General features: G+C 38.6%; 1 protein-coding gene and 1 pseudogene across 4 annotated transcripts; one reads left to right on the top strand and one right to left on the bottom strand.

Moving 5' to 3' along the window:
- Positions 1 to 559: 559 nt before the first annotated feature.
- LOC111755866 (U2 spliceosomal RNA) lies at positions 560 to 669 on the bottom strand (annotated as a pseudogene).
- A 1458-nt stretch (positions 670 to 2127) lies between these two features.
- Positions 2128 to 27153, top strand: LOC106026950 (zinc finger protein 599). Of its 4 annotated transcripts, XM_063252324.1 has the most exons (6): positions 2128 to 2531; positions 5764 to 5890; positions 8124 to 8175; positions 18722 to 18817; positions 22601 to 22630; positions 24432 to 24640. In XM_063252324.1, the coding sequence occupies exons 1-6, from the start codon at positions 2514 to 2516 to the stop codon at positions 24448 to 24450; spliced, it is 342 nt and encodes a 113-aa protein (XP_063108394.1). In that variant the 5' UTR covers positions 2128 to 2513; the 3' UTR covers positions 24451 to 24640. The 4 variants fall into 4 exon arrangements, with proteins under 4 accessions (XP_063108394.1, XP_063108395.1, XP_013004563.1 ...); XM_063252325.1 differs by lacking the exon at positions 22601 to 22630; XM_013149109.3 differs by lacking the exon at positions 8124 to 8175 and having other exon boundaries at positions 2133 to 2531; positions 24432 to 27153.

Here is a 27153-nt window from a genome sequence, read left to right as displayed (position 1 = left end):
TGTGCCTTTAACATTTTCTATATTTTATTAAGATTTGACATTTTGGGGTCTGGCTGATCCTGGAGAGCTTGTGGTAAGTTTGAGGTAAATTTCCTAGTGTCCATGCATGTGTCCCTAGAGGACTCAAGTCACATGTTGACCCCATTACAACTGATCTGACTCAATTAAGCTTCATTTACATATATAGATATCCCTCATTTAATTGGCCTACCTGTTTAGCAGCTGCTCAGACTTTCAACCCCACTGCTCAGACTTAGTACCTTTTTTTTCTAATAGATTTCTTTCTTTCTTTCTTTTTTTTTTTTTTGGTACCCAGGATTGAATTCATGACTTCACACTTGCCAGGCAGGCACTTATGTCACTGAGCTAAATCCCAGGCTACCTTTTTTTGTATAGTTCTGTAATCTTGTTTATAGAGCTTCAGTGTCTTTTTTGTGTACAGTACACTTTGTTTATACAGTACTATAATTTTTGCCGATTGAACTGTATAATATGTAGTTTTACATTGTTATATATTACAGTATTTCATCTGAGAGTCATGTAAGTAAAAGCAAAGTAATTAAGTTGGAATTTTCTTTTTTTATTGTCCTCAAATAGAGGACGTATCAGATATTAAACTGATAAGAACAGATACTACACTTGATCTTAGCCAAAAGGCTGAGAAGCAATCAAATTGGAGTTTTCCTTGTCCATGTTTTGTTCTGAATTTTTTAATGTACATACTATATACAGTTTCTCATATAGTGACCAATTCATTTAATGACCTAACTGTGGTACCAGAACTTGGGTGTTAAATGAGTAATATCTATCTTTGTGGTTTTGGCTTCTCCTCTTCGTGTAGGACTTTTGAACAAAAAGAGGTGCAAGTTAGGTACAAAAGACCACTGTATGTATTCATTTGGGCCAAGACCTTATATCTTCAACCCCTGCTGCAAACAGGAGGCTGGAGTCTCACTATTGATTGGAAGAAACCCTGATAACAACAAACACCCACAATTCCTAAATTCTAACAGGATGGAGACTGCAACCTGGTCCTTACAACATTTTCTGTCCTTCACTGAGATGCTCATTCTCCTTTTTTGGGGGAGTATACTATCCTGTACAAGAGAAGCTGCTTTGCTTAAGTGTGTAACATGATTACTATTCAATAAAGTTGCTTGTAAAGCCTATTACTTACTGACTGAGTTCCTTTCTGTGAATCTCCTCAAAGATCTTCTCTGGGAGAGTCTAAGCACCCAGACAGTCTACACAACACAGACACAGGAAACTCATATAAGTGTGATAGGGATGATAAGGCATAGTGGAGACAGGAAAAAACTTACAAGAAGAAAGTGGTAAAAAAACCAAAAAATTATATTATTGTGTAAAAAAAGGTAAACACTACTCATAAGGAAACTTGCTGAGTAAATGTGTTTCACATTTTGATAAATATCACCAATAAGTCTGCAAATAAATATTTCAAACTTTCTCATGGCAGTGTGAGATTGTCGTGAAGAGGCTGCCAATGATATGAATATAACTAACAGCAATAGATTTACTTATTTTGCTCTGGGCCCATTTAAGCACTTTTCAGTTATCTCCCATAAACAGTTTGGTTTTGTTTATTCACTGCAATTTAAAGCAATTCTCAATTGTGTTAGAGCAGCAAAATCCTCCGAAGGACTTAAACAGAATGCCCAATAGAGCACAGCTGAGAATGTCTCTTAAGATCTTGTATTTGAAGCAAAGCCCAAGTAATGCTTAATGTGCTCTGAAAACTTAATAAGAAAACATCTAATATTGTATTAAAGAATTGTCTTCATTTTTCTTATAAATTTCAAGGCCCAGAAAGATTAAGGGCCAGGTCAGAGACACTTAAGGAACAAAGTGAAGATCTTAGTTATAAGCATGCATGAAGGGGCCTCGGAAATCTGTACGCATCTCCTTTAAGAGCAAGAGAAGCCACGCCCCCTTTTGGAATCTTAGGCTGCCTTTTCTAGGGAACCGGAACAGGGCTTCAAATTCCACCTCGACTCCCATCAGAAACTATGTTACCCAGAAGGCAATGCTTCGGCCGTCGGGGGGGGGGCAGTCTCTGGGCTAATGACGGAACACGGAGACTGGCATTTCCTGGGCGTCTCGGACTTCCGGTCTTGACGTCATTCGTTGGTGGCCAGACACTTGGCAGCTGCGCAGTGCCTGGCGTGTGGTCAGTAGCTGCTTGTCAGGGTTTTGCGACCAAGCAGACAAGGACAGTGAGGACAGTAAGACTCACTTGCACCTATTATGTGAATTGTATCCCCGTCCTGCGCTCCTTCCCATTATAGAGTAGTCTGCCCAGCGCTTTGAGGTGCTTTAGCATCAGCCTTCTGCCTGCGTAACATCTGGAGGCGGCGACTTGAGCCTTGTGCGCATGTTATGCAGCTGAGACTTTGAGGGTCTGCCCTGCTCAAGACAGGAACGAGAGGTTCGCTGAGGCTACCCCAGCGGCTCTGGTCGTCCCCACTCACAGCCTTGCTCCTTCCACTGCACTCATGGCGGCGCCTGCGCTGGTGAGTGAAGCGCTCCACAAACCCAAACGCACTTGGCTCGCTTCGGTCCTAGGGGATCCTGCAACTTTTCTTACCCTTTTTGTGTCCTTCCGGGTCAGAAGTTAATAAGAGAAATTTTCTGTCTTGCTCTGTGTCCCCTTTCTCTTAGTCTCTGTGATTACTTTATAGTAATTACTAGTAGCAATTACTTTCGTTTTGTAGAATTGATACATGTACACACCACGTCTTGATCCTGTCTGCTTGTTGTGGAGACAGGGTGTTGCTATATAGTTCAGGCTGGAACTGAACTTGCTGTATAGCTCAGGCTGACCTCTAATTTGCATAAGCCCCCACTCTTAGCCGTCTCCACTGCTGGGATTACAGGCATCTACCACCAAGCCCGGCATCTTGATCATTTTTGCTCCTCCGTTATTCTCCCTCCCCACATTAACCAAATCCCCTTCTCATCCTCACAGAATCAGTCTCCCCGTTTCCTACCATCTCTTTTATTTTGCGTTTTATTTATAGTTTTGATCTTTCATATTAGAGAAACGACCTGATATTTAACCCGAGTCTGATTTATTTTACTTAGTATTGTGGTCTCAAGGCCCATCAGTTTTCCTGCAAATGACTCACATTAATTTTTCTTTTGGACTGACTTATACACCATTGTGGATATATCCTGCATTTTCTTTACCTGTTCGTTCATTGATTTAGCAGCTGTTGTAAACTGTGCTGCTATAAACATGAGTATGTATGCATCACTGTAATATGCCTTTAAGTTTTCCGTTTCTTGGTCCAGTGTTGAACTTGATAGTATACTGCACTTGGACTTCAGCTCTTTGGATCTGAAATGGGAATATTAATTCTTTATTGAGGGAACTGAAGATGGTATGCTTATGACATGTGTCTTGCAGTGCTCAGCACCACAAAGAGAACATCACTTTGTATGCCATTTCTGAGGAGGGACTCTGATCCTCAGGTCTCCCTGCCTCAGCCTTCTGTCTCCCTGAAAGCTGGGCGAAGGGATTAAAATCTCCAAGGCAGAAATGAGTTGGAAGCAGTATTTTTGGAATTGTTGCTCTCTAACAGGAATATGATGTCTCCTGACAAGGCTGGAAGACAAGCACTGGGTTTATCTTTCCAAATGCCTGATATGATAAATTTCTGTTTATCATAAGTGAATTTGGTCTTCCATGTAACAGCAATGAATCCATTTTTCTGTCTGTTGCATTTACCTATATTTGTAAAGAGAATCAATTACAGTATTCATTAATGAGAGGGACTAGGCTGTTGTGTCTTTTGGGATATAAATATGCAACAAACTCCAGGTTACTCTGTAGCTTACCACCCTGTTTACTCTCATAGCCCTGATCACCTTCTGGACTTCTCTTATTGATTCATTTTTTTGTCACTGGGCCTATTCTCTCATTTCATTCCAGCCTTTTTTTCTGGATCGTCCCTGCTTGTGTCACCTAAAATCTCCCCTAATCTTTGTAGTCATCTCATTCTCTTGTTTTCAGAGCCCTTAGAATCATCTGACTTTATCTTGCTCATTTATTGTTGAGACTGCCCCTAACTCTGGATTGTGAGTTCCTGGAAAAGAGCTCAGCTATAGCATTTACTCAACTAATGGTTGATGAATGAAAGATTTTACCCTCTAGGGTTTTCATCATCTTTGGATTAAATATTTCTACAAAGGCTACAAAGTCTACTACCAAGCCACCCTCCCATTCTTTTCTTTCACACCCTGTCCTTGGCATGTGTTGGCCTGAACTTGCCAGGCTTGTTGTCCTCCTCCATCTGTTACATCGTCTTGAGATCTGTGCAAGGCTGCCCCTTGGATGTGTGCTGTATTGAACTTTCCCAGGGCACTATAAGAACAAATGGGAAAAAATTCTCTGACAAGTCTTTCACTGGCACAGGAATGAGGGGGACTTTCAGGAACCTTCAGACAAAGGGAGCTGCATGGAGATAGGTTTTGATCACGGAGGCATGAGAAGGCCTGACGGGTTGCCAGGACTCTCAGAAACTGCTGAAATGTGTTTCAGGAAGTATGATTGTGTGGCTTTTGATCCTCATTCTACTAGGCCATCCTTACCCAAAACAAAAGTCATGCTACAGGCTACTGCCTGTGTTCTTACACCCATAGCTTACATTGTCCTTGGTTACTTGTGTTACCTGGTACATAATTAGTAATACCTTGGGGAAATGTGGTGACAGTGATTCAGAAAGAAAAAATAGGCTAGTGTCTCCTGGTGGAATCTGGCAGGGAGACTGCATGCTACAGTTACAGCTTGAGGGCAGGGAGAGCTTGTGTGAGCCCTGCCAAACCCTAAGCAGTTGTATCTCCTCAGGTACCTCTTCTGTGAAATGCATGATAAGGGCTCTTTGTTCTTACCTATATGTGAAAATATTTTCAGATGGCTGAAATGCTTTTAAATGTGAAAATTATTGGAAATTTTTTTTTGCCCTTGTCACTGTGAATTTACTCATGACAGAGGAAAGGGTTATACCCATAGACTCTGGACCAAAGGGACCTAAGTTCAAATCCTACTCAATAAACATATGGCTCTGAATGAGCTGACTTTGAGCCTCAGTTTGTGAAATAGAGATGATGACTGCATTTACCTGATAGGCTATGGGACAATTAATAAAATTTGCAAACATGCAAAACTTACTCCTGTGACATGTAACAGGTATTGCAGTGTTTGCTTTATGAAAATTCCCCTAACAATCTGGAATAGTATCAACTAATGTATTAATGTAGAAAAGGAAGAGACTTTTCTCAGGTCACACATATGATATATATTCAAGAAGCTGGATTTAAATCCCAGGAGACCTGGAGACTTAATTGCTTGAACAGAGCATGCAAAGGCCTCAAGGGCAGGCAAACAGATTAGTAAGGCTCAGCCGCTGCTGCCATAATCATTATTTGAATTATTATTTTCTTCCCATTCTTCTAATGTCCCAGAACATTTACTATCTACTCACAGTCCTCATGGAACTATCATTGTCTGTGTAATTCTTCAGTGACTTCTTACTGTTTTCCCTTCTATGCTTTCTATTCTGTCAAAGGCACCAGCTGCCTCTGTCTTGAACTTAGCACAGATAAGTTCAAGGGAGGTTTTGAGGAACTCAATGTCAGTGTTTCTGGCCTCGGGTCTACCTGAACTCTTGCCAATAACCAGTAGGCTGTAATGTCATTTTTTAGCTTCACAGCCACCCTTCCCATTTCTTTTTGATTTTCCAGACATTGGTGTCATTTGAAGATGTGGCTGTGACATTCACTGCGGAGGAATGGAGGCATCTGGATCTGGCCCAGAGAAGCCTATACCAGGAAGTGACGCTCCAGACCTGTGAGCTCCTAGTCTCTCTGGGTAAGGACTCATTTCTCTTCCAGAAAGAGGAACTTAAAGTCTCTTTTATTTCCCACACCTACTCCCTGCTACCATAGGCTTAGTTGGTTGAGAAAGCTTCAGGAGGCCACCTTCCTTGCTCCCTGCAGCCTCAGCATATTGTGGTCTGATCTCTTGGTCTCCTTCTTAGCACTTTCACCTGATGACCAGCACAAGCTAGCCTCAGTCTGAGGTCACTGGCCCAGCATGGTTGAGTCAAATGTCTTCATAGCTCAGTTAGCAGGGGCCTTCTCCAAGAAGAGCATGATTCAGACAGGCAGTAGAAAGTAATTGTGCTGTACTACTAGTATCTTTCTAAGCAACTTGTCCTCAATAAAAGGCTTTTTTCCCCCCTTTATCCGTCTTACTTGTCTGTCTTTTATTTATTTATTTTTTATTTTAAAGACATTAAGACAAAAGAGGACATAACAAAGCAGATCAGAACAGAAAAATTTAAGCAACACAGTATTTCACCACAAGACAACCCGATATAATAGTAGCTACCACAATGTTTCTTTCTTTGAAATAGTTGAGTTTACCTTCATATACAATAGTAATAAACATAACAAAATAATATAAAACCATTAAAGAGGATGAAAGTATTACAGGGCATTCAGAACCAAATAACAGAAAACGAACAATGGCTGCTATATTATCTCATTGTTCATAAAAATTTATTTATACTATCACACATAATAAAATCGAATAAGATACATGATAGAACCAATGGAAACAGAAGAACAAAAGCATGATAGGACTTCAAAGCAAGATGATATTAAATCAGCACTAGCTATTATAATGTTTTCTTCAAAATAGCTGTTCATACCATCATAGATAATAAAATCAAACAAAACAAGATAAAACCATTCCAACTAATGAATGAAAACATTATAAGACTTCAAAGCAATGAAATAGGGAATATGATTACCATAAACTCTTATGTACTCTTACCATTTCATATACCATGGAGACCATAAGGTATTTATACATTTTAGTTTGATTTATATCGCTTATGAGTATGGTCTCAAGTTGTGTCCATTTACTTATAAATATTTCAATGTGATCATTCTTTATAGCTGAGTAGTACTCCATTGTATAAAAATACCACAACTTTTTTATCCATTCCTCAGTTGATGGACACTTAGGTTGTTTCCAAGATTTGCCTATTACAAATTATGCTGCTATAAACATGGGTGCATATATGTCACTGTGGTGTGATGCTTTCAGTTCTTTGGGGAATATGTCCAGAAGTGGAATAGTTGGGTAACATGGAACTTCCAGTCCCATTTGAAGAATCTCCAGACTGACCACCACAGTAGTTGCACCAGTATACATTCCCACCAACAGTGCAGGAGAGTTCCTTTTCTCCCACCGCCTCTCCAGCATTTGTTGTTGGTAGTTTTCTTGATCCTGGCCATTTTTGCTGGAATGAGATGGAATCTCAGTGTGGTTTTAATTTGCATTTCTCTAATGACTAATGATGATGAACATTTTTTTTTATGTATTTATTTGCCATTTGTATTTCTTCATCTGAGAAGTGTGTATTCATCTCAGATGCCCATTTTTGGATTGGTTCTTTGAATTTTGGGTCTGATTTTTAAAAATTCTTTATATGTTTTAGACAGAAGTCCTTTGTCTGAGGGACAGTTCACTAAGATTTTTTTTTCCTAATTTGTGGGTTTTCTTTTCACTATACTGGAGATTTCTTTTGACATGCAGAAACTTTTTAATAAGACATGATCCCAGTTATTGATTCTGGGAAGTATTTCCTGTGCTGTTTGAGTTCTGTTCACGAATTCTCTACCTACCCCTATGTCTTCAAGATTTTTACCTAATTTGTTTTCCAACAGATTTAGTGTTTCTGTTTTAATGTTCAGATCTTTGATCCATTTAGATTTTAGTTTAGTACATGGTGACAGGCATGGATCTCGTTTTAGTTTTTGGCATATGGAGAGCCAGTTTTTCCGGCACCATTTATTAAAGAGACTGTCGTTCTTCCAGTGAACATGTTTGGCTCCTTTGTCAAAGATAAGGTGGTTGAGTATGTTTGTAATTGTGGTTGTATCTTCTAATCTATTCCACTGATCTTCAGATCTGTTTTTATTCCAGTACCATGTTGATTTTATTACAGTTGCTTTATATTATAATTTCAAGTCAGGGATTGTGATGGCTCCTGCCTTGCCTTTGCTGCTTAGAATTGCCTTTGCTATTCTAGGTCTCTTCTGGTTCCAGATGAATTTTAGGAGTGATTTCTCGAGATCTATGAGGTATGTTGATGGTATTTTCATTGGGATTGTACTGAATCTGTATAACAGTTTTGGGAGAATGGCCATTTTCACAATATTTATTGTTCCTATCCATGAGCAAGGGATGGCTTTCCATTTTCTGAGATCCTCTTTGATTTGTTTTATCGGGGTATTATAATTTTTCCCTGTATAGATCTTTTACTACTTTCGTCAGATTAATTCCTAAGTATTTCATTTTTTTGGGTGCTAGTGTGAAGAGTGTGGCTTCCCTTGTTTGTCTCTCAGTGAGTTTGTTGTTAGTGTATAGGAATGCTATTGATTTTTGAGTATTGATTTTGTATCCAGCTACATTGCTGAATTTATTATATCTAGGAGTTTTTTTTAATGGAGTTTGGGGGGGGCCTTCTATGTAGAGTATCATGTCATCTGCAGATAATGATAATTTTACTTCCTCTTTTCCTATGTTCATCCCTTTTATTTTTCTCTCTTATCTAATTGCTCTGGCTAGTATTTTCAGTACTATGTTGAATAGGAGCGGTGATGAGGGACGTCCTTGTCTGGTGTCTGATTTTAAGGAAAAGGCCTTCAGTTTTTGGCCATTTAATATGATGCTGGCTGTTGGTTTTTCATAGGTAGCCTTTATCAGACTGAGGTAAAGACCATCTATTCCAATTTTCTGAAAGATTCTTATCATGAATGAGTGTTGGACGTTATCCAAACTTTTCTGCATCTACAGAAATGATCATTTGATTCTTACTTTTGGCTTTATTGATATGGAGGATTACATTTATTGATTTATGTATGTTGAACCATCCTTGCATGGCTGTGATGAATCCCACTTGGTCGTGGTGTATAATCTTCTTAATGGATTTGATGCATCTTGTTTGCCAGTATTTTATTGAGGATTTTTGCCTCTGTGTTCATTAGGGAGATTGGCTTATAGTTCTCTTTTTTTTTGTTGGGTCTTTCTCAGGTATTGCTAGAGTAATATTTGCTTCCATTAATGACTTAGGAAGAACTGTTTCCCTTTTCATTTCATTGAAGAGTTTGAGGAGTGTCGACATTAAGTCTTTTTTGTATTTCCTGTAGAATTCTGCAGTGAATCTGTCTGGGCCTGGGCTCTTCTTTGTAAGTAAGGACTTAATTACATTTTGAATTTCATTAATAGAAATTGAGTTATTCAGCAGTTTTACATCTTCTTGACTCAGCTTTGGGACTTCATATGTTTCTAGCAGTCTGTCCATTTTTTCTGTGTTATTGAACCTTTGAGAGTAAAGGTTTTTAAAATAGGTGTTGATGATCTTCTGTATTTCCACAGAGTCTGTAATGATTTTGTTTTTTTCACTTGTTATTGCATGAATTTGAGCTTTTTCTTCATTTTTTAAATAAGGTTTTCTAGGGACTTATCAATTTTATTTATTCTTTCAAAGAACCAAGTCTTTGATTCATTAATTCTTTGGATTGGATTTAGTCTCTATTGCATTAATGTCTGCTCTGATTTTTATAATTACCTCCCTCTTTTCGCTTTGGGCTTAACTTGCTCTTCTTTTTCTAGATGTTTGAGGTGTAGCATCAGGTTATTTGTTTGTATTCGTTCTGTTTTCCTGATGTGGTAACTCAGTGCAATAAATTTTCCTCTGAGGACTGCTTTCATTGTATCCCACAGATTCCGGTAAATTGTATGTGTATTTTCATTCATTTGTAGGTATTGTTTAATTTCTTCTTTAATTTCCCTTGTGACCCACTGATTGGTCAAGAGTGTATTATTCAATTTCCATGTGTTTGTGGTTTTTTTGCAGTGTCTTTTATCATTAATTTGTAGTTTCATGGCGCTATGATCTGATAACATGCATGGGATAATTTCAACTCTTTTGCATTTACTTAAATATTTGCTGTGGGCTAGTACATGTTCTGTTTTAGAGAATGTCCCATGTACTGCTAAGAAGAATGTATCTTCTGAAGTTGTTGGATGGAACACTCTGTATATGTCTATGAAGTCCATTTGTTCACAGGTGTGATTTAATTCTGTTATTGCTTTGCTGATTTTGTCTGGTTGATCTGTCCCTTGGTGCCAATGTTGTGTTAAGATCTCCTGTTATAATTGTGTTATTGCTTATTAATTTTTCATTTCTGTTAATATTTGCTTTGTATAGCTAGGTGCTCTGGAATTTGGTGCATGTATATTTAAGATTGTTATCTTTTCCTCTTGAAGTTTTCTCCTAACTAGTATGTAGTGACCTTTATCTTTTTGGATCATTCTTGGTTTGAAGTTCACAAACAGAATAGCTATCCCTGCTTTTTTTGGATTCCTGCTGCATGAAGTATTGTTTTCCATACTTTGTCTTTCAGTCTGTGAGTTTCCTGTGAGACAGCACATGGTTGGATGTTGTTTCTTGATCCATTCTGCCGGTCTGTTTCTTGTAATAGGTGAACTGAGACCATTTACATTAATGGTTATAACTGTTATATATGGGGTTATTGTTGACATGTTATTTTTTTGCTGGTGGATCTTTATCTTTTCATTCTGTGTAATTGTCTGCATTTTCCTATGTGTATCTATAATGTCTTTCAGTATTCTTTGCAGGATTGGTTTGGTGATCATGAAGTTATTCAGTGTTTTTTCTCATGGAAGTATCTTATTTCTCCATCAACTTTGAAGGATAGTTTTGTAGGGTGCATCAGTCTAGGTTCTAGGTTGTTTTCCTTTAGAATCTGACATACTTAACTCCATACTCTTCTTGAATTCATTGTTTGTGTTGAGAAGTCTGCTGAGATTGTGATAGGTTTTCCTTTATAGGTGACCTGTCTTTTGTCTCTAACACCTTTTAATATTCTATTCTTATGTTGGATTTCTGGGATTATGATTATATGTCTGGGTGTAGTTTTATTTTGGATATGCCTATTTGGAGTTCTATATGCTTCACTAATCCTAATGTCAGTTTCCATTCTCATGTTTGGGAAATTTTTAGCTATCACTTCTGTAAATAGGTTCTTGATATCATTTGTGTTGTCCCCTTCTTTTCATTTATCCCTGTATATCTTAATGTTGTTTTTCTTTGCATCATCTTGCAGCTGTTGAATTGTGATTTCCTGACTCCCTGTTATTTTTAAAAGATCTTTCCTTTCCTGTTCACTAGCTGCAATCTTTTCTTCGAGGTCTGAAATTCTGTCTTCAGTTTTGACAATTTTCAGTGGAATTTTTGATTTATTGTATATCTTTCTCCATCTGCTTCATGTATTTTGTTTGTTTCTTATATTGTTCATCCTGGGATTCTATCTTTTTGTTTTGCTCCTGTAATTTTTATTTTTTAAAATTAATTAATTAATTTTTAAATTTTTTGTCTTTTTGAGACCAGGTCTCACTATGCAATTTAGGTCAGCCTTGAGCTCACTTTGTAGCCCAGGCTGGTCTTGAACTCACAAGGATCCTCCTGCCTCAGCCTCCTGAGTGCTGGGATTACAGGCGTGAGCCACTATGTCCAAATACTCCTCTCATTTTTTAACTGTGTCTTCTTTAGCTATGTTCAGCATCTCTTTCATTACTTTTATCATTTTTGCTTTTACCTGGGAGATTATTTCTAGTGTAAATTTCTCTAAAGCTTCCTGGAGTTGCTTCTTTATTTCAGTTGCTATTATTTCAGGTGTATGGCATATATTTTCTTATATGTACATGGCTCCTAGGCTTTCTTGGGATGAGCTAAAGGCTTGAGTTTGCATATTGGTCTTTTGTTTTGTCATTTTCCTATATTTACGTGTTTCAAGTGATATTCCAAAGCTTCCCCTGGGAATGCTGGCAGTCGTCTCCTATGCTCTCGGCTCCTGGGCCTGAATGAAGGTTGCTGAGCATGGTCCAGTCAGGCCCACAGGACTTCCTGTGTGACCTGCAGTGTTCCAGGAAGCTGGGCAGGCACCTAACCACAGTGGATGATGATTCAAAGCTCCCCTCGTGCAAAGACCAATGCGCTGGAACTCACTTCATGTGCCCTCAAGTCCCCTGATTATAGGAGGTCACTGGGCGTAGTCTAGTCAGACCGCAATATCTCCCAAGCCTAGTCTAGTGTGGCTGGAAGCTGGGTGGGCTCTTGACCAGTGGGAGCAAAGATCTTAAACTTTCCCGGGGCCTGAGCTGGTGTGCAGGAAATCAACTCTGGCAGCCTAGTTCCAAGATTGAAAGAGGGTTACTGGGTGTGGCCCAGCCAGGTGGAGAAACCCACAGATCCCAGTCTAAGTGTGATTGAAAGTTGGTTGGTCCTTGACTACTGAAAGTGATTATTTTAAACTCTCCTTGGGCCCTGCCGCTGGTGTGCCTGAACTCACCTGAGGCTGACCAGTTTCCCGAATTGAGAGAAGGGCAGGGTGTGTGGCCCAGGCAGTCCTAAAACCTGCAGAGTCTGGTCTAGTGTGGCTAGAAACTGGGTGGATCCTTAACCACTGGGAGCGATGATCTTAAACCCTCCCTGGGCTGGCACTAGTTTGCTGGACTCCCCTCTCATGTCCTAGTTCCCCTGATTGAAAGAAGGTCACTGGGCGTGGCCCAGGTAGTCCTGAAAACCTGCAGAGTCCAGTCTTGTATGGCTAGAAAATGGGAGGGTGTTTAACCATTGGGAGTGATGATCTTTACTTCTTTATTTAATTTAATTTAATTTATTTATTTATTTATTATTTAAAGAAAAGGAAACAAAAAAATACATGGAGATAAAAAAAGGGTAGAAATAATACAAAATTACAGACAAACAAAAGGTAAGAAATTGCTGGTTGATAAGTTACACATTGTCATCTTTGAAATAGTTGTTCAGGTTATAGAATTAAGGTATTTAGAATGACATTCAAAAAAGTGACCCTACAAACCATTCTGCTCTATGATCGAACAAAAGCTCAGTAATATGATTATCAGTCCTACACATTTGTTTTACATCTCAAAGAGGGTAATATTAACCATATCAAAACAGAACAGAACATTTAAAAAAAAATAAAAAACAATTTAAAGAAATACAGATTTCAAAGCAAGTCCACTGGAGATCTTCATTATCTAACTGTCTCTAGCTTCTTACAAATAGTTGTCCCTATCTTCACCCACTTTATATATTTATTGCATATTATAGAACTAATCAAATCATTACAGGATGATGAAGTCTTTTTAGGTCCTCAAGTTCCAAATTAGGGAAGACAATAGCAACTACCATCGCATCTCTCATTCTCTTTGTGATAGCCGTCCCCATCTCTGCATATGCTGAAGTTGAACTGAAGAAACCAGTCCAATGTCATTCTAATCAGCAAACAATAGATTGCTAGAATTTATATTATAATGCTACAAAATAAGCCTCGGGTTTCTCAGCGTCTCTTCCTCAGAGTATTTGTTCCTTACATCTTGCATTATATAATCTGTTCCCATAAATAATTTAAGAAAAAAAAACCCATGTGTGAATTTCTACCTATATGTCTATCCTCTCTGTATTATAGGGAAAACCAAGTCATAGCAAGACAGCAAAACAATTTCCTAAAAAAACATGCAATGGATAAGACATATAAAACTACAATATAAATGATCTTCTGTAGCTACTATGTTTTCTCTTGTTATTTTCAATAGATTTGTCCACAACACTGGCTTATTATAGTTAAACATACTATCATCTATTTTTATTAAAACTTAAATTTGACTGCATTGTAGGATTTGAGAGCTGTTACTAATTCATACCAGTATGGATATCCTTTACATCTTGTCATGCTCAGAGTAGTTTCCTCTACTTTTAGGGTTGATTCTAACAAGCATACCAATTTCAAATAGAATCAGTCAAGGCCAACCAATAGTCTTATGATTCAGATACAATTAAGATCATAGTAAGACAATATAAGTAATACAGGATTTCAGCCTAAGTCAATAGGAAAGTAAGGATGGTTACCATGGTATAACCTGCTATTTTTGATTCTAGAGGTCTGTGTCCTCAAATCTGACATGAGTGGACAGACCAGAACAAATTAAATTCAATCTAAATATGGCACTAGGACTACTGTGTCTTTTAAATTGTTATACACCATTAGCAATGACCTCTGCTTTTTTTAAAATATAGTTTCAGAGCTGTCTATACTAAAGACTAGCTTACCGTCTCTGCCTCATGTCTGCTACTCCACTTTTCTGCTATAATTTGTCCACCTTATTCCCTCATTCCATTGTCTGCCCCGATCACTGAGGCCTCTCTGCCACTGTTGCTGGAATCCTGGTATCTCTTCCTCTCTTTCTCTGTAATGTCCTTCAGCGCTCTCTGTAGGGTTGGATTGGTGGCCACGAACTCCCACAGTTCCTCCTTGTCTTGAAAGTATCTTATTTCTTCATTAATTTTTAGAGAGAGTTTTGATGGATATATGAACTTTGGTTGCATATTTTTTTCTTTCAGGACTTGGAATATTTCTCCCCACTCCCTTCTTGACTTAAGAGTTTGTGTTGATAAGTCTGCTGTTATTTTGATCGATTTCCCGTTATAGGTAACCTGCATCTTTTCTCTGGCTGCTTTTTAATATTCTGTTTTTTTGGTGGATTTCTGGGATCTCGATTATTATATGTCTAGGCGTAGATCTGTTTTGGTTGTAGGTAGCTGGTGTTCTGTATGCTTCTTTTATCTGGATATCATTTCTTTTTGCTATACATGGGAAATTTTGCTTTAATATATCTGTGAATATTTTTTGTATTTCATTTTTGGATGTTCCTGCTTCCTCACTCACATTCTTTATTCTTAGGTTATGTATCTTTTTGTCATCTTCCAGTTTTAGAATTGCTTCTTTCTGGTTCCTTGTTATTTTTAAGAGGCTTTTTCTTTCACGTTCATATGCCCTAAATCTCTCTTCAAGTTTCAGAAGGCTGTCTTTAGTTTCTGTCAAGGCATTTTGCCAATGTTCAATGGAGTTTTTAGTTTCCTGATATTCTCTTTGGATCTGTTTCATGTATTCTAAGTTATGCTTAAATTCTTCTTCAGATGCTTCTCTTTCTTTTCTGATTTCCTCAGTTCTTCCATCTGTGTTCTCTTGGGCGGGGCTTGTCATTTCTTTAATTAATCTCTTTATATCTTGCCTCACTTGGATCAGGAGTACAGCTTTAAATTCCTCTATGAGATCATGTAGGTACTTTTTAATTTCGGCTGATGCTGTGTTGAATAGTGGATAGTTACTGTGCTTGTTCTCTTCAGTGTTTAGTTCTCCTGGGCTTATTTTCTCCTGTTGGGCAGCTGGAGATTTTTTTTTTATTTTTATCTCGTCATGTTTCTGGTTTCTTTCAGACTGTCCTGGAGTTCTCTGGCCCTCTCCGAATTGCTTAGGGCCTTTCAGAAGCGTGCTGGCTTGAGTTTTTGCTGTCCTCCCCAATTTACTGTTATCTGGGGTAGGCTGGGATGCAGGGGTGGTACAGGCTAGTCTCTAGCCTCTGTGCCAGTTAGTTCATAAATTAGGCTGTACTTTCTGGTTGTCACTGAGTTGTGACTATTTTGTATCTGCTTATTGGGCCCCAAGCAGAGGCTTGGTTTAGCCCCAGTAGCTCCTGCCAGATCTCTTTGTACCAGAAGCAGCTGAGTAATGTCACTATGGCACAGGGTTCTGCCCAAATCCCAGCCGCTCTCTTCCAAACCTCTCGGTGACAGGAGCACCAGAATAGCAGATCCTCCCAAAACCAAGATGTCTCCCACTAAGTTCTCTGTGTGGAGCTGAAGCCAGCAAGTAATCAGGCTCTGCCAGGATTCAAGATGTCTTCCACCAGCCCTCCCTAAGGGGGACCTGGTGATGTCACCACGCTGCAGTTTCTGCCGCCAGGCTAAAATGTCTGCACCAGACTCTGTGTTATTGATTTCCCCGTGGTGGCGGGCCAGCTGTTCTCTGGCCAACCCCAGCAGCTGCGGGGTTCCCAGTACTCACCAGAGTCCAGTGCAGGTCCTCATTCCGGGACCACCACACACCAAGCTGCCCACCTTTCCCGCACTCCCGGCACAGCATGGAATGGTGCACAGCGTGCGCTCCCGGCACAGCGCTGAACGGTCAGATATCTGTGCACCGTTTAGATTTGAAACGCCAGAGCTTTGTACATCCGCTCTGGTGCAGCGGTGCAGTCCTGGCTGCTACTTGGAGTCCTGGCCCGGGTCTCAGTTTCCCGCAGTCCCCAAAAGCAACTCAGCTTTTCCTGCTGGGTCCACGGGTCAGTTTGTTGATTTAAAGGCGCGGGATTTGCAGCCTCCCGTTATCAGCGTTCATGGTCTCAGCACGACTTTAAATCCTCCAGCTGTACTGTCTTGGTTAATAAGAATCGCTATCGATTTGTCTGGCCCTCTCCATGTTGTCATTTTTTAGCTTCTAGTATGAATTCTCCGGGGAGACTCTTCGCTCGATCCCCTAGCAAGCCGCCATTTTGACCCAATCTCTATTTTATTTTTTTTTAAGAAGCATGGTCTCACTATACAGTTCAGTCTGACCTTGCATTAACTAGCCCAGGCTGGCCTCAATCTCATGGGAATCCTCCTGCCTCGGCCTCCTAAGTGCTGGGACTACTGATATGCACCACCACACCTTGCCAGCCTTGTGTTTCTTACACCTTGACTTGGTTCTGACTTCACGCTCCTCTAGCTGTTGACTAACTGCCCCCTCAGCAAAATGAAATAGTCTCAAACTCCCGGCCTTGAGCAGGCAGCATGAGCTTGTGAGAATTCATACATTAATTTGATTTGATCATTTTTGTACTAACTTTTTACTAATAACTATAAGGTGAGTGAACTAATATGTATTATGTGCTTAAGAGTAAAATCTGTAGACTACAGCAAGTTCTACAAATGTATTTGTTATATATAACAAATGAACAAATCTAAAATGTTCTCCTGTTTAAACTTTTTTTTTTTTTGTCTTTTTCGTTTTTATCGGTACCAGGGATCGAACTCACAACTGCCTGCTTGCAAGGCAGGCGCTTATGCCACTGAGCTAAATCCCCAGCCCCCTGTTTAAACTTTTAATGGCTGTTTTACCTAGAAATTGGTCTAAATAGGAATTGAATGGAGTCAAAAAGTCTCTTTTTTCACAGACATCCAAATAGTTATATCTGACAGGGTTCTTCCAGCTTAAATCCTCTCATTCTTTTCTGGGAGTTTGGTCATCAGTAATTAAAAACAGTTCTATTTTATGAGTTTTTTAAAATGAGTTGTTGAACAAGCACACAGCATTCCAGGTGGAGGGACCAGCACAAGCAAAGTCCTTGCATAGATGGGGAGTTCAGTTCTTTAATAGAGATGAAGGAAGGTCTTGTTTTTCTTTCCCACTGCTGCATCACTGAGCTCAGTGCCAGGCACATGGCAGTTATCCTTGAATATGTGCTACAAGACATGTAGTTGCATTCTAGCCTGGCAGACAGGATTTTCTAGTTGATGTTTCTGTGTGTCCTATTGCCTCATTCATTGGCTTCTTTTCAGAGCCTTCTTTTTTTTAGCCCTCACATTTGTATGTTTAGCTGAATATAACAGAAGACCACCTCATACTGGTTTTGCCAGATTCAGGTTAGCAAACTCCAATAAAGAGTTAAAGGAAAAGAGCGAGAGACAAAATATCTTTGTGTAAGTTCCAAGTACTTCACTGAAATGAACCCCCAAACTCATTCAAATTCCCAGATTTATTGAGAAACAACACAGGTACAGTGCTCTGCTGAGCACAGAAGTTTGTTTTAGGTTATCAATGCATAGTGATCATTTGACTGAATTACTTTTATCTGGTTGTCCTCTAGGAACTCCCTTGTTTTCCCTGTAGGGTTCATCTCTGCTTGAGTTAGCAAAACATCCTGACTTCAGATGTTCTATCTTCTCAGAGTTACAGGTCTTCCATTCTTTGAGTCAACTCAAGCAGACATTAATCTGTTGAGTGTCACAAGGAACTCCATAGGTTTCATTCTGAAAAAAACTTACTACTTCACCTAATGAAAAAGGCAAAGTTAGTGTTGGCCCCAGGTTGACAGATGACATTCCAGTTCTCTAACTGTTTTCTGTCCTGATTTGGGTCATCAGGCCAGCACCTTGTAGGTGCTGTAAAACAACTATAGTAAAAAGCTCCACATTTGATTAAGATAATGTGAAATAAAGGCTTTTTCCATAAAGTGGTACTGGGCTTAATTCATCTGTTTAGCTCATTTAGCTGACTACCAGTAGATTCCATTCCTTAGTGGATTTGCTTCAGTGTTTGTCAACCATCTGGGCATGAAAATTACCTGAGTGGCTTTAAAAACCACCAATGCTGTACTTGGGAGGTTGAAGCAGGTGGAGTGCCACAAGTTCAAGGCCAGCCTGAATTACTTAGTAGGACCCTGTCTCAAAAAACCAAAAGCAAAGCAAAAAAATAAAGAAACAACAAAACCCTTCAGAACTACCAGTTCTTAGTCCTGTGCTCACCAGTTTTAATTTTTTTTTAGCTTAGATTTGCCAGGTAGTCTTGATGTACTGATTGACTACGGAACACCTTGTGGAGCAGGGGCAAGGTTTCCTGTCCTTGTGTTGAAGGTATGTACTCTCTGAACTTGAGACTTCCTCTTTATCCATGCACCACTTATTTCTCATGGCAGGGCATCCTGTTCCAAAAGCAGAGCTGATGTGTCTCCTAGAGTATGGACAGAGACTGTGGATGATGAAGAGAGCTCTCCTACAACACACCTGCACAGGTAAGGGCCTGAGAGTGTGGCATGAGGTGTCAGAGCAGTCAGCAAAACACTATGGGATTATGGCATCTGAAATTCTGAAGACAGCTCCTTTTTGTGGCCTTCCTTGGCTCTTGAGTGATTATAGATCTCTTTGAATTGTGATCCCCTAACTTCCCTCCCCCAACATATACTCTTTACCTTTACTTGGAACAGAATGTGGCATATCAGGTAGAAGATAGGTTGTGGGCCTATATGCTACTTACTAGCCTTTTGACTGTGGAAGTTACATGACCTCACTGTGAAAATGATACAAGTTAGGCTGAGTTTATGTGACCTTCTCTAAAACACAAATTCAAACCTTTTAGTGACTCAGCAGATTTTTTTCTCATTCATATCATAGTTTTATTGTGGGTCACCAGGAGAGCCCTACACCACATATTATTTAAGGACCGAGGGTTATTCTGTTGTCAATATGTGGTTTTTAGTTTCCCTGGCCAAGAGGACAGTACTCATATTCACTTGTACACATTTCCTTCCTTTTACATTTCATTAACAAGAACAGTTTTGAGCTACATGTAATATCAGGCTTAGAAAAGTGGTTTTGCCTTTTGTTCAAGGAAAAAAGCCCATGTTATGAGCATTTACTCAGTCTCTTAAACTTGGCCTATGTTTGAAAAAAGTAGTGAGAATAGTTTCTGCATCACTGGGTTGAATGTAATTAGGTAACAAGAAACTGTGTAGCACACTGCCTTATCCAGGATGACTTGACAAAAGTCACCTATTATTAGTATGTATGTATTATTAGTCATAATGAATAGTGACATTTCAAACTTACTTCCAAATTCAACAGGTGATCCTTTTTCTGAGACTGCTACCTCCAGCTGTCCATTATGTTCTACCCTTTTCCCATCCAGTCATTGATTGTCCTGTGCATACTTTCATGCATCCAACTTTCTGTTTGCGAATCTGACTCAGAAACAGTCCCAAGTCCTCTTGTCTTCTTGCCCTCCTGCTTTCTTGCAATCTCTTGGCGACATGTTTGCCTTTGTTAGTCCTATACCCTTGCTCCTAAGGGCAGCTAGAGCTATCAAGTATGTGAATTGGTACCTTTGCAGGTTTATGATTGCTTGTTCTGTAGGAAGATCTAGGTAGGGGGAGGGTATAGGCAATTCAGTTACTCTGGTTTCTTGTGTCCTTTCTGGTAATTTGAGTCATTTAAGGGATTTGTTCACTTTAGTTACCCATTACTTTTGAAGATGCTTCATCTTAAAATGGTAAATATTATATATATTTTACTATAATAAAAGGTGAACTGTATATGATTTGTATATTTCATTCATATAATACCGTGAAAACTGATCTACTTTTTCAAAAAATTTTCTGAAATATTGTTTGAGTATATTTATATGGGTACATATATTTCTTTTTTGGAACATTATGAAAAGTGTATGATGGTGCATGTTGTCTTCAAAGATTTTTACTTTTTTTTGGTGGCAGGGATTGAACTCACAACCTCACACTTATCAGTCAGGCACCTATCCTGCAGATCTAAATCCCCAACTCCAGATTTTTACTCTTTATTCAAAGAATGTTATTAAGATTCATTGTGTATATAGTTACAGATCATTCATTCTTTTTATATTGTAGTCAATTGCATGAGTAAACTATAATATGTTTATCCATTTTCAGGGACATTTGCCTGTTGAAGGCTTCTTGTTCTCATAAACAAAGCTATCATGAACATACATATAAATGTGTTCTTATGCACATGTATGAGTTTATTTTACTAATGTTTATCTATTTTGGATTATAAGGTAAGCAATAGGAGAAATCTGTTAGAAGATACGCTGGTGTTTATTAAAATGATTACAATACTTCTGCTTGCCAGGCATGGTGGAGCGTGCCTGTAATTCCAAACCTTAGAAAGCTGAGGCAGGAGGATTACCAGAGTTCAAAGTCAGACTGGACTGTATCGTAAGTTTAAGACGACATAGTAGTACATAACTCTCTCAGAAAAGCAGAAACAAAAATGAAATAATCCTGCTTTATTGAGGTGAGGGCATTCCAAGATCCTCTGTGTGAATCTGAAATCAGATAGTATCAAACCTTATAATACTGTGTTTATTTTCCTACATATGCATACCTTTGATAACTTTAATTTCTAAATTAGGTGCAATAAGGCATTAACAACAAGTAATAATAAAATAGAGCAGTTATAATAAAACATTGTAATAAAAGTTAGTGAATATGCACTCTCTCCAATTTCTTACAGTAATATTTTCAGACTGTGGTCAACTGGGAATAAAGACACAGAAAGCAAAACTATGAATAAGGGAGAATACCCTATACTCACTTATGCTGTATTTGCATTGTCTGAACAATTCCATGGATTCACATTCCCTGTAGTACTCAATATTGTCAAGTTCTTAAATTTTTTCAACCAATGGGGGCTGGGGATTTAGCTCAGCGGCATAAGCGCCTGCCTTGCAAGCAGGCAGTCATGAGTTCGATCCCTGGTACCGATAAAAATGAAAAAGACAAAAAAAAAAAAATTTTTTTTCAACCAAGAAATTATAAAATGGTATATCACTATGGTCTTAATTTGTTTTTGCTTCATGTCTTAATTACTTTCCTCATTGCTGAAACAAATACCCAACACCCACAACCTAAAGGAAGAGGAGTTTATTTTGGTTCATGTTTCATAAGGTTTAGTCTTTGTGTGGGATATGGCTTGGGCAGAGCAAAACTGCTCACCTCATGGTAGACAGGAAACAGAAAGCCAAAGGAGCTGGGAAGGACTTTCTAGGTCACATCCCCAGCAACCTCTCTTTCAACCAGATCTTGCCTCCTAACAGCTAGTCAGTTATACCACCCCATAATTCAGTGACCTTCCAAAAGCCCTGCCTATGAGTTGTAGTTGGGGGAACATCTAGATGTAAACCATTACCAAGAATTTCATACACTGGTTGACTAACATGAGTGTTAAAGTTCCTAACTATAATTTTGAGTTCATTTGTCCTTTCTGTTTTTTTTTTCTAATTTTTATTTATTATCAGCATATATTTTTTCTTTTTTTTAAAGACAGGGTCTTGCTATGTACTTCAGACTGACCTTGAATTCACTGTGTATCCTACACTCATTTTTAAATTCTTTGTTTTGTTCTGTGTTTTGTCTTTTTGAGACAGGGTCTTGCTATGCAGTTCAGGCTGGCCTTGAGCTCACTTTGTAGCCCAGCCTAGTCTTGAACTCACAATGATTTTCCTGCCTCAGCCTCCTGAGTGCTGGGATTACAGATTTGAGCCACCACACCTGGCTTCATTTTTCAATTCTTATAAAGTCCAAATCTCTTGCCTGATGGGTGGTATCTATTGGGAAACGTTTTGTTTTTGTATGGGGGATCAAACTGATGACATTGGGCTTACCAGGCAAGCACTTGAGTCACTGACCTAAATTCTCATTCACTGTGTATCCTGCACTGGCCTCAAACTCATGGCAATCTTCCTTTTTTAGTTTCCCAAGTGCTAGGATTACGGTTGTGTGCCACAAACCCCAGCTCCTCAACTATTTATATATTTATATTTATTCTTGAGTCTGGATCTCACTATGTAGTTCAGGCTGGCCTGAACTCATTGTATAGCCCAGGCAGGCCTAGAATTCATGATGATCTTCCTGCCTCAGCCTCCTTAGTGCTGGGATCACAGGTGTATGCCCCCATGCCTGGCCTCAGATTTTTATTTTTATTTATTTATTTATTTATTTATTTATTTATTTATTTATTGTCTTTTTCGTTTTTATTGGTACCAGGGATCGAACTCACGACTGCCTGCATGCAAGGTAGGTGCTTATGCTGCTGAGCTAAATCCCCAGCCCCAGATTTTTATTTTTATTAATATATATTTGAAGTACATGATGATTATATTCATTATGGGAAGTTGGTCATGTATATAACACATCTTAATTTCTTTTATACCCTTTTCCACACCTCTCAACTCCATGTCTTGGTCTTCTTTCCACTGGCAAAAGATCTATCTCCCTGTTTCCTATTATTTCTCCTACCAGTTAGTTTTTGCTTCATGTATTTGAAGCTTTGGTGTCTGTTGCATATAAGTTTAGGACAGTTTTGTGTTGTTAGAAAATGAATTCTTTAAAAATCATTATGTAATGTCCTTTTTTTCTCTCACTTTCTTTTGTCTGAATTTGGCTATCAGATATTAATATAGCCATATTTTCTCATCTGTTTTATTTTTAGTTTAATCAAATCAACTAGTTTTTCTTTTATAATTAATGCATTTTTATCTTATGTACATTTTATAATTGTATTATACACCTCTAGTTCTCTCTTCCACTTTTTCCATTGACAGTTAATTTTACATATATGACTCCAATTCCCTGAAATATTATAATACTAACATTTTACATGGCAAATTCTTCTGTTTTATTCTTCTTCAGAGATACTTCATCCTAATATAAATTCTACAATTAGCTTTTCAATATCCGTGAAAAACTATTGTAGTTTTACCTGATGTATATTGGATTTATGGATGGACTTGGAATTACAATTTTTTATTATTAATCTTTTCATATAATCCTTCATGTTTTAAATATTAGTTTTCTTTATCTACATGTTGTCTATTTTGGGGATGTTCACCTGCTCTTTAGTCTGATATAGCAGTCTCAGTAGACATGTCCATTTGCTTCTCACCCTCTCTACTGTTGTATAGCCCGAATCTTGACAGTTTTTTTCTCTTTGCATACATTATCTCCACTATTCTTTCACCCTCTTCACTTTGCTAAGCATTTGGCGTCTCTTAAAACTCTGAATCTTTGTGACTTCTTTTTTTCACTTGCCAGTTTCCCTCTTAATTCTTCGGTCTGGTAATTCTTATTCCTTTTTTTTTTTTTTTTGTCTTTTTGAGACAGGGTCTTACTATGCAGTCCAGGCTGGCCTTGAGCTCACTCTGTAGCCCAGGCCAGTCTTGAACTCGCAATGAACCTCCTGTCTCAGCCTCCCAAGTGCTGGGATTACAGACATGAGCCACCAGGCCCGGCCTGTAATTCTTATGCTTTAGAAGTAAGCACACATAAGCACCTTTTCTAAATTGCCTCCACAGATCTCCTTATGTCTTCCCTCTGGGTTAGCTATTCTGTCGGTCTTGTTTGAATGACTTGAGACTTCCTCTCTTAGAGTATATTAATTATACACAGTGTAATCCTTCCTCCGTCTACATTCAGGAGAGTTAGAAATAGTCTTCTTTCCAGGTTTTCTCTCTCTTGTCCCACCTTTTTATCCTTTTGAAGATGTCAAGAACCAACAGATTAGAAATTGTAAATGTGGTTTTAAGGTATATTCCAAATGCAAGATGGACATGGCAGTACACATCAATAATACCAGCACTTGGGAGGCTGAGGTAGGAGGATCACCATGGGTTTGAGGCCAGCCTGTGAGTTCAAGACCAACCCTGAACCTACATAGCAAGACCTTGTCTCAAATACAAACAAAAAACAAAAGAAAACATACAAATTCAGGAGGCCTCAAAGTCACTGTATTTCCATCTTAATGTTTTTACTAAAGTGGTGATTTCATCTGTTTTGTTTATGTCACTAATAGATGGTTTTTATGTTGACTTTCTTTTAGGTCAGAAAGCAAAAGCTGATACAACAGAGCCCACTGATTCTCAGCTGGCCTTCTCCAAGGAATCCTTTTACCAAGATCAACTGATACAGAGATCCTCAAGGGATTCCAGGTTGGGGCATGCCACACATGAGGAAAGGCTATTAGAGACACAAGAAGGGAACCTGAGGCCAGGAACAGACCTCTCTAAGGAGACATTCTCTGGAAAGCTAAGCCACAAACTTGATAATTTAGAGACAGGTGATAACCTATGTTTAAGAGTTTCACAGGAACAAGTCATGGCACAAGATGATAGCCATGAACATGACTCTAAAAAGTCAGGGAAAGAACATTTGATTAAAGCAAGGAGCAAGCCCTATAAATGCAAACAATGTGGAAAAGGCTTTAGCAAGAATTGGGCCCTTACTCAGCATCAACAGATTCATACTGGCATGAAGCCCTATGAATGTAATGAGTGTGGGAAGGCCTTCAAACGCAGGTCTCACCTCATAGAGCATCAGCATATACACAGTCGAGAAAAGCCATTTTTGTGCAAAGAATGTGGGAAAGCTTTTTACTACAGTTCTTCGTTTGCTCAACACATGAGAATTCACACTGGAAAGAAATTTTATGAGTGTAATGACTGTGGAAAGGCCTTTACTCATCGCTCTACTTTTATTCACCATAATATGACTCACACTGGAGAAAAACCCTTTATATGCAAAGAATGTGGAAAAGCTTTTGGTCTGAACTCTTCCTTCACTCAACACATGAGGATTCACACTGGCGAAAAGCCCTATGAGTGCAGCGAATGTGCAAGGGCCTTTGCTCATCGCTCTACTCTCATCAGGCATAAGAGAACCCATAATGGAGAGAAACCCTTTGAGTGCAAAGAGTGTGGCAAGGCCTTTCGTGACAGTTCTTCCTTAATTCGGCATATGAGGGTTCACACTGGTGAGAAACCCTATGAATGCAATGAATGTGGTAAGGCCTTTACACAGCACTCTGCTTTTATCCGACATAATAGGACCCACAGTGGAATAAAACCTTTAAAGTGTAATGAATGTACAAAAGCCTTTTACTACAGTTCTTCCTTCATTCGACACATGAGGAGTCACACTGGAGAAAAGCCCTATGTTTGCAAAGAATGTGGAAAAGCCTTTACTCAAACTGCAAATTTTGTTCGGCATTATAGAATCCACACTGGTGAAAAACCCTTTGAGTGCAAAGAGTGTGAAAAGGCCTTTGTTGACAATTTTGCTTTAACTCAGCATATGAGAACTCACACTGGTGAGAAACCCTTTGAATGCAGTGAATGTGGAAAGACCTTCAGGCATAGTTCATCCTTTACTCTTCATCGAAAGATTCATAGTAGAATTTAAAAGGTATTGAAAGGCCACCTGGACGTGGTAGCACATAGCTGTAATCTCAGCACTTGGGAAGCTGGGGCAAGAAGATCACTGCAAGTTTGAGGGCAGCCTGGGTTATGTAGTGAGTTCAAGTCAAGCCTGTACTACAAAGAAAGACCCCATCTCATAAATAAATAAATAAAAAGCTATAGGAAGAACTTTTAAAACAGTGTTCTTAGTCAACTTGAGTGAACACATTTTGAAATATCTTTTCTTTTGAATGTAACAATTAAGGAAAATATTTTGAACAGAGAAAAACCAGTGTCCATAAGTTCATATTGAAAAGAAACAATAGTCATCCCCTTGAAAACTTTATGGTAGGTCATCTCTTGTCATCTAAAGTATATTAGAAGTTGTCCCAGCCTGAACCTTATGTCACATCTGAAAATTGCCCAGCAAAGAGTCACTGCGGTTATTATGTCTTTAGGTAAAATGTTAGCAACAATTTCTTTTAATTTATACAAATATCTAACTTGGTTATTTTTTTTCTTTTCTTTTCTTTTCTTTTTTTTTTTTTTGTACCAGGGATCGAACTCATGACTACATGCTTGCAAGGCAGATGCTTATGCCTCAGCCCTAACTTGGTTATTTTTTTAAAAACTAAGAAATGAGCCAGGCATGGCTCATGCCTGTAATCCCAGCACTAAAGAGGCTGAGGCAGGAGGATCGTTGTGAGTTCAAGACAGTGTAGGCTACGAAGTAAGCTCAAGGCCAGCCTGAACTGCATAGTGAGACCCTGTCTCAAAGCAAAACAAAAAACTAAGAAATGGAGAATGAAGTGTAAAAGAAATGTATGCATGCATTCCTTCCAATTTCTCTGTCAAGCCAGGGTAACAGGTGAAAGATTAAAAAGGGCTCATCCCTCTTATGTGTTTTTTATATATCTGTGATCTGGAGAATTGACTCATAAGGACAACTTTGCCAACATTTATTAAGAGCGTTCTTTGTTATAATACATAATTTTTATCTTCAAGTAGTTTTGGTAGTTGTTAAATACCTAGATGCATGCAAACATCTTCATAGTTACAGGGAATTCTTATTCCTGGTCGTTATGTTATATGAATTTGAAACACTGAATTTGTGAATTAGAGTCATTGTTGCCAGGGAAAATACTTGGTTAGGTTGTTGGGAGCCTCTGATCCAAACATTTTCATCAACCATTATATAGGTTGGGTGGGGGATTTAGCTCAGTGGCATAAGGGCCTGCTTGGTCATGAGTTCGATCCCCAGTACAAAAAATTACATGTTGTTTTACATGTTTTCTCTATTTAAAGATACATTAATACATGTTTCTTAAAAATTATAATTTTTCTTTATAATAAAGTATTTTAACTATA

The sequence above is a fragment of the Cavia porcellus genome, unplaced genomic scaffold (assembly GCF_034190915.1).
Source record: "Cavia porcellus strain 051 isolate PalLab524CR breed Dunkin Hartley unplaced genomic scaffold, mCavPor4.1 scaffold_7, whole genome shotgun sequence".
Lineage (NCBI taxonomy): Eukaryota > Metazoa > Chordata > Mammalia > Rodentia > Caviidae > Cavia > Cavia porcellus.
The sequence above is the reverse complement of the archived record's forward strand: the minus strand, read 5'-3'. Positions and strand labels throughout refer to the sequence as shown.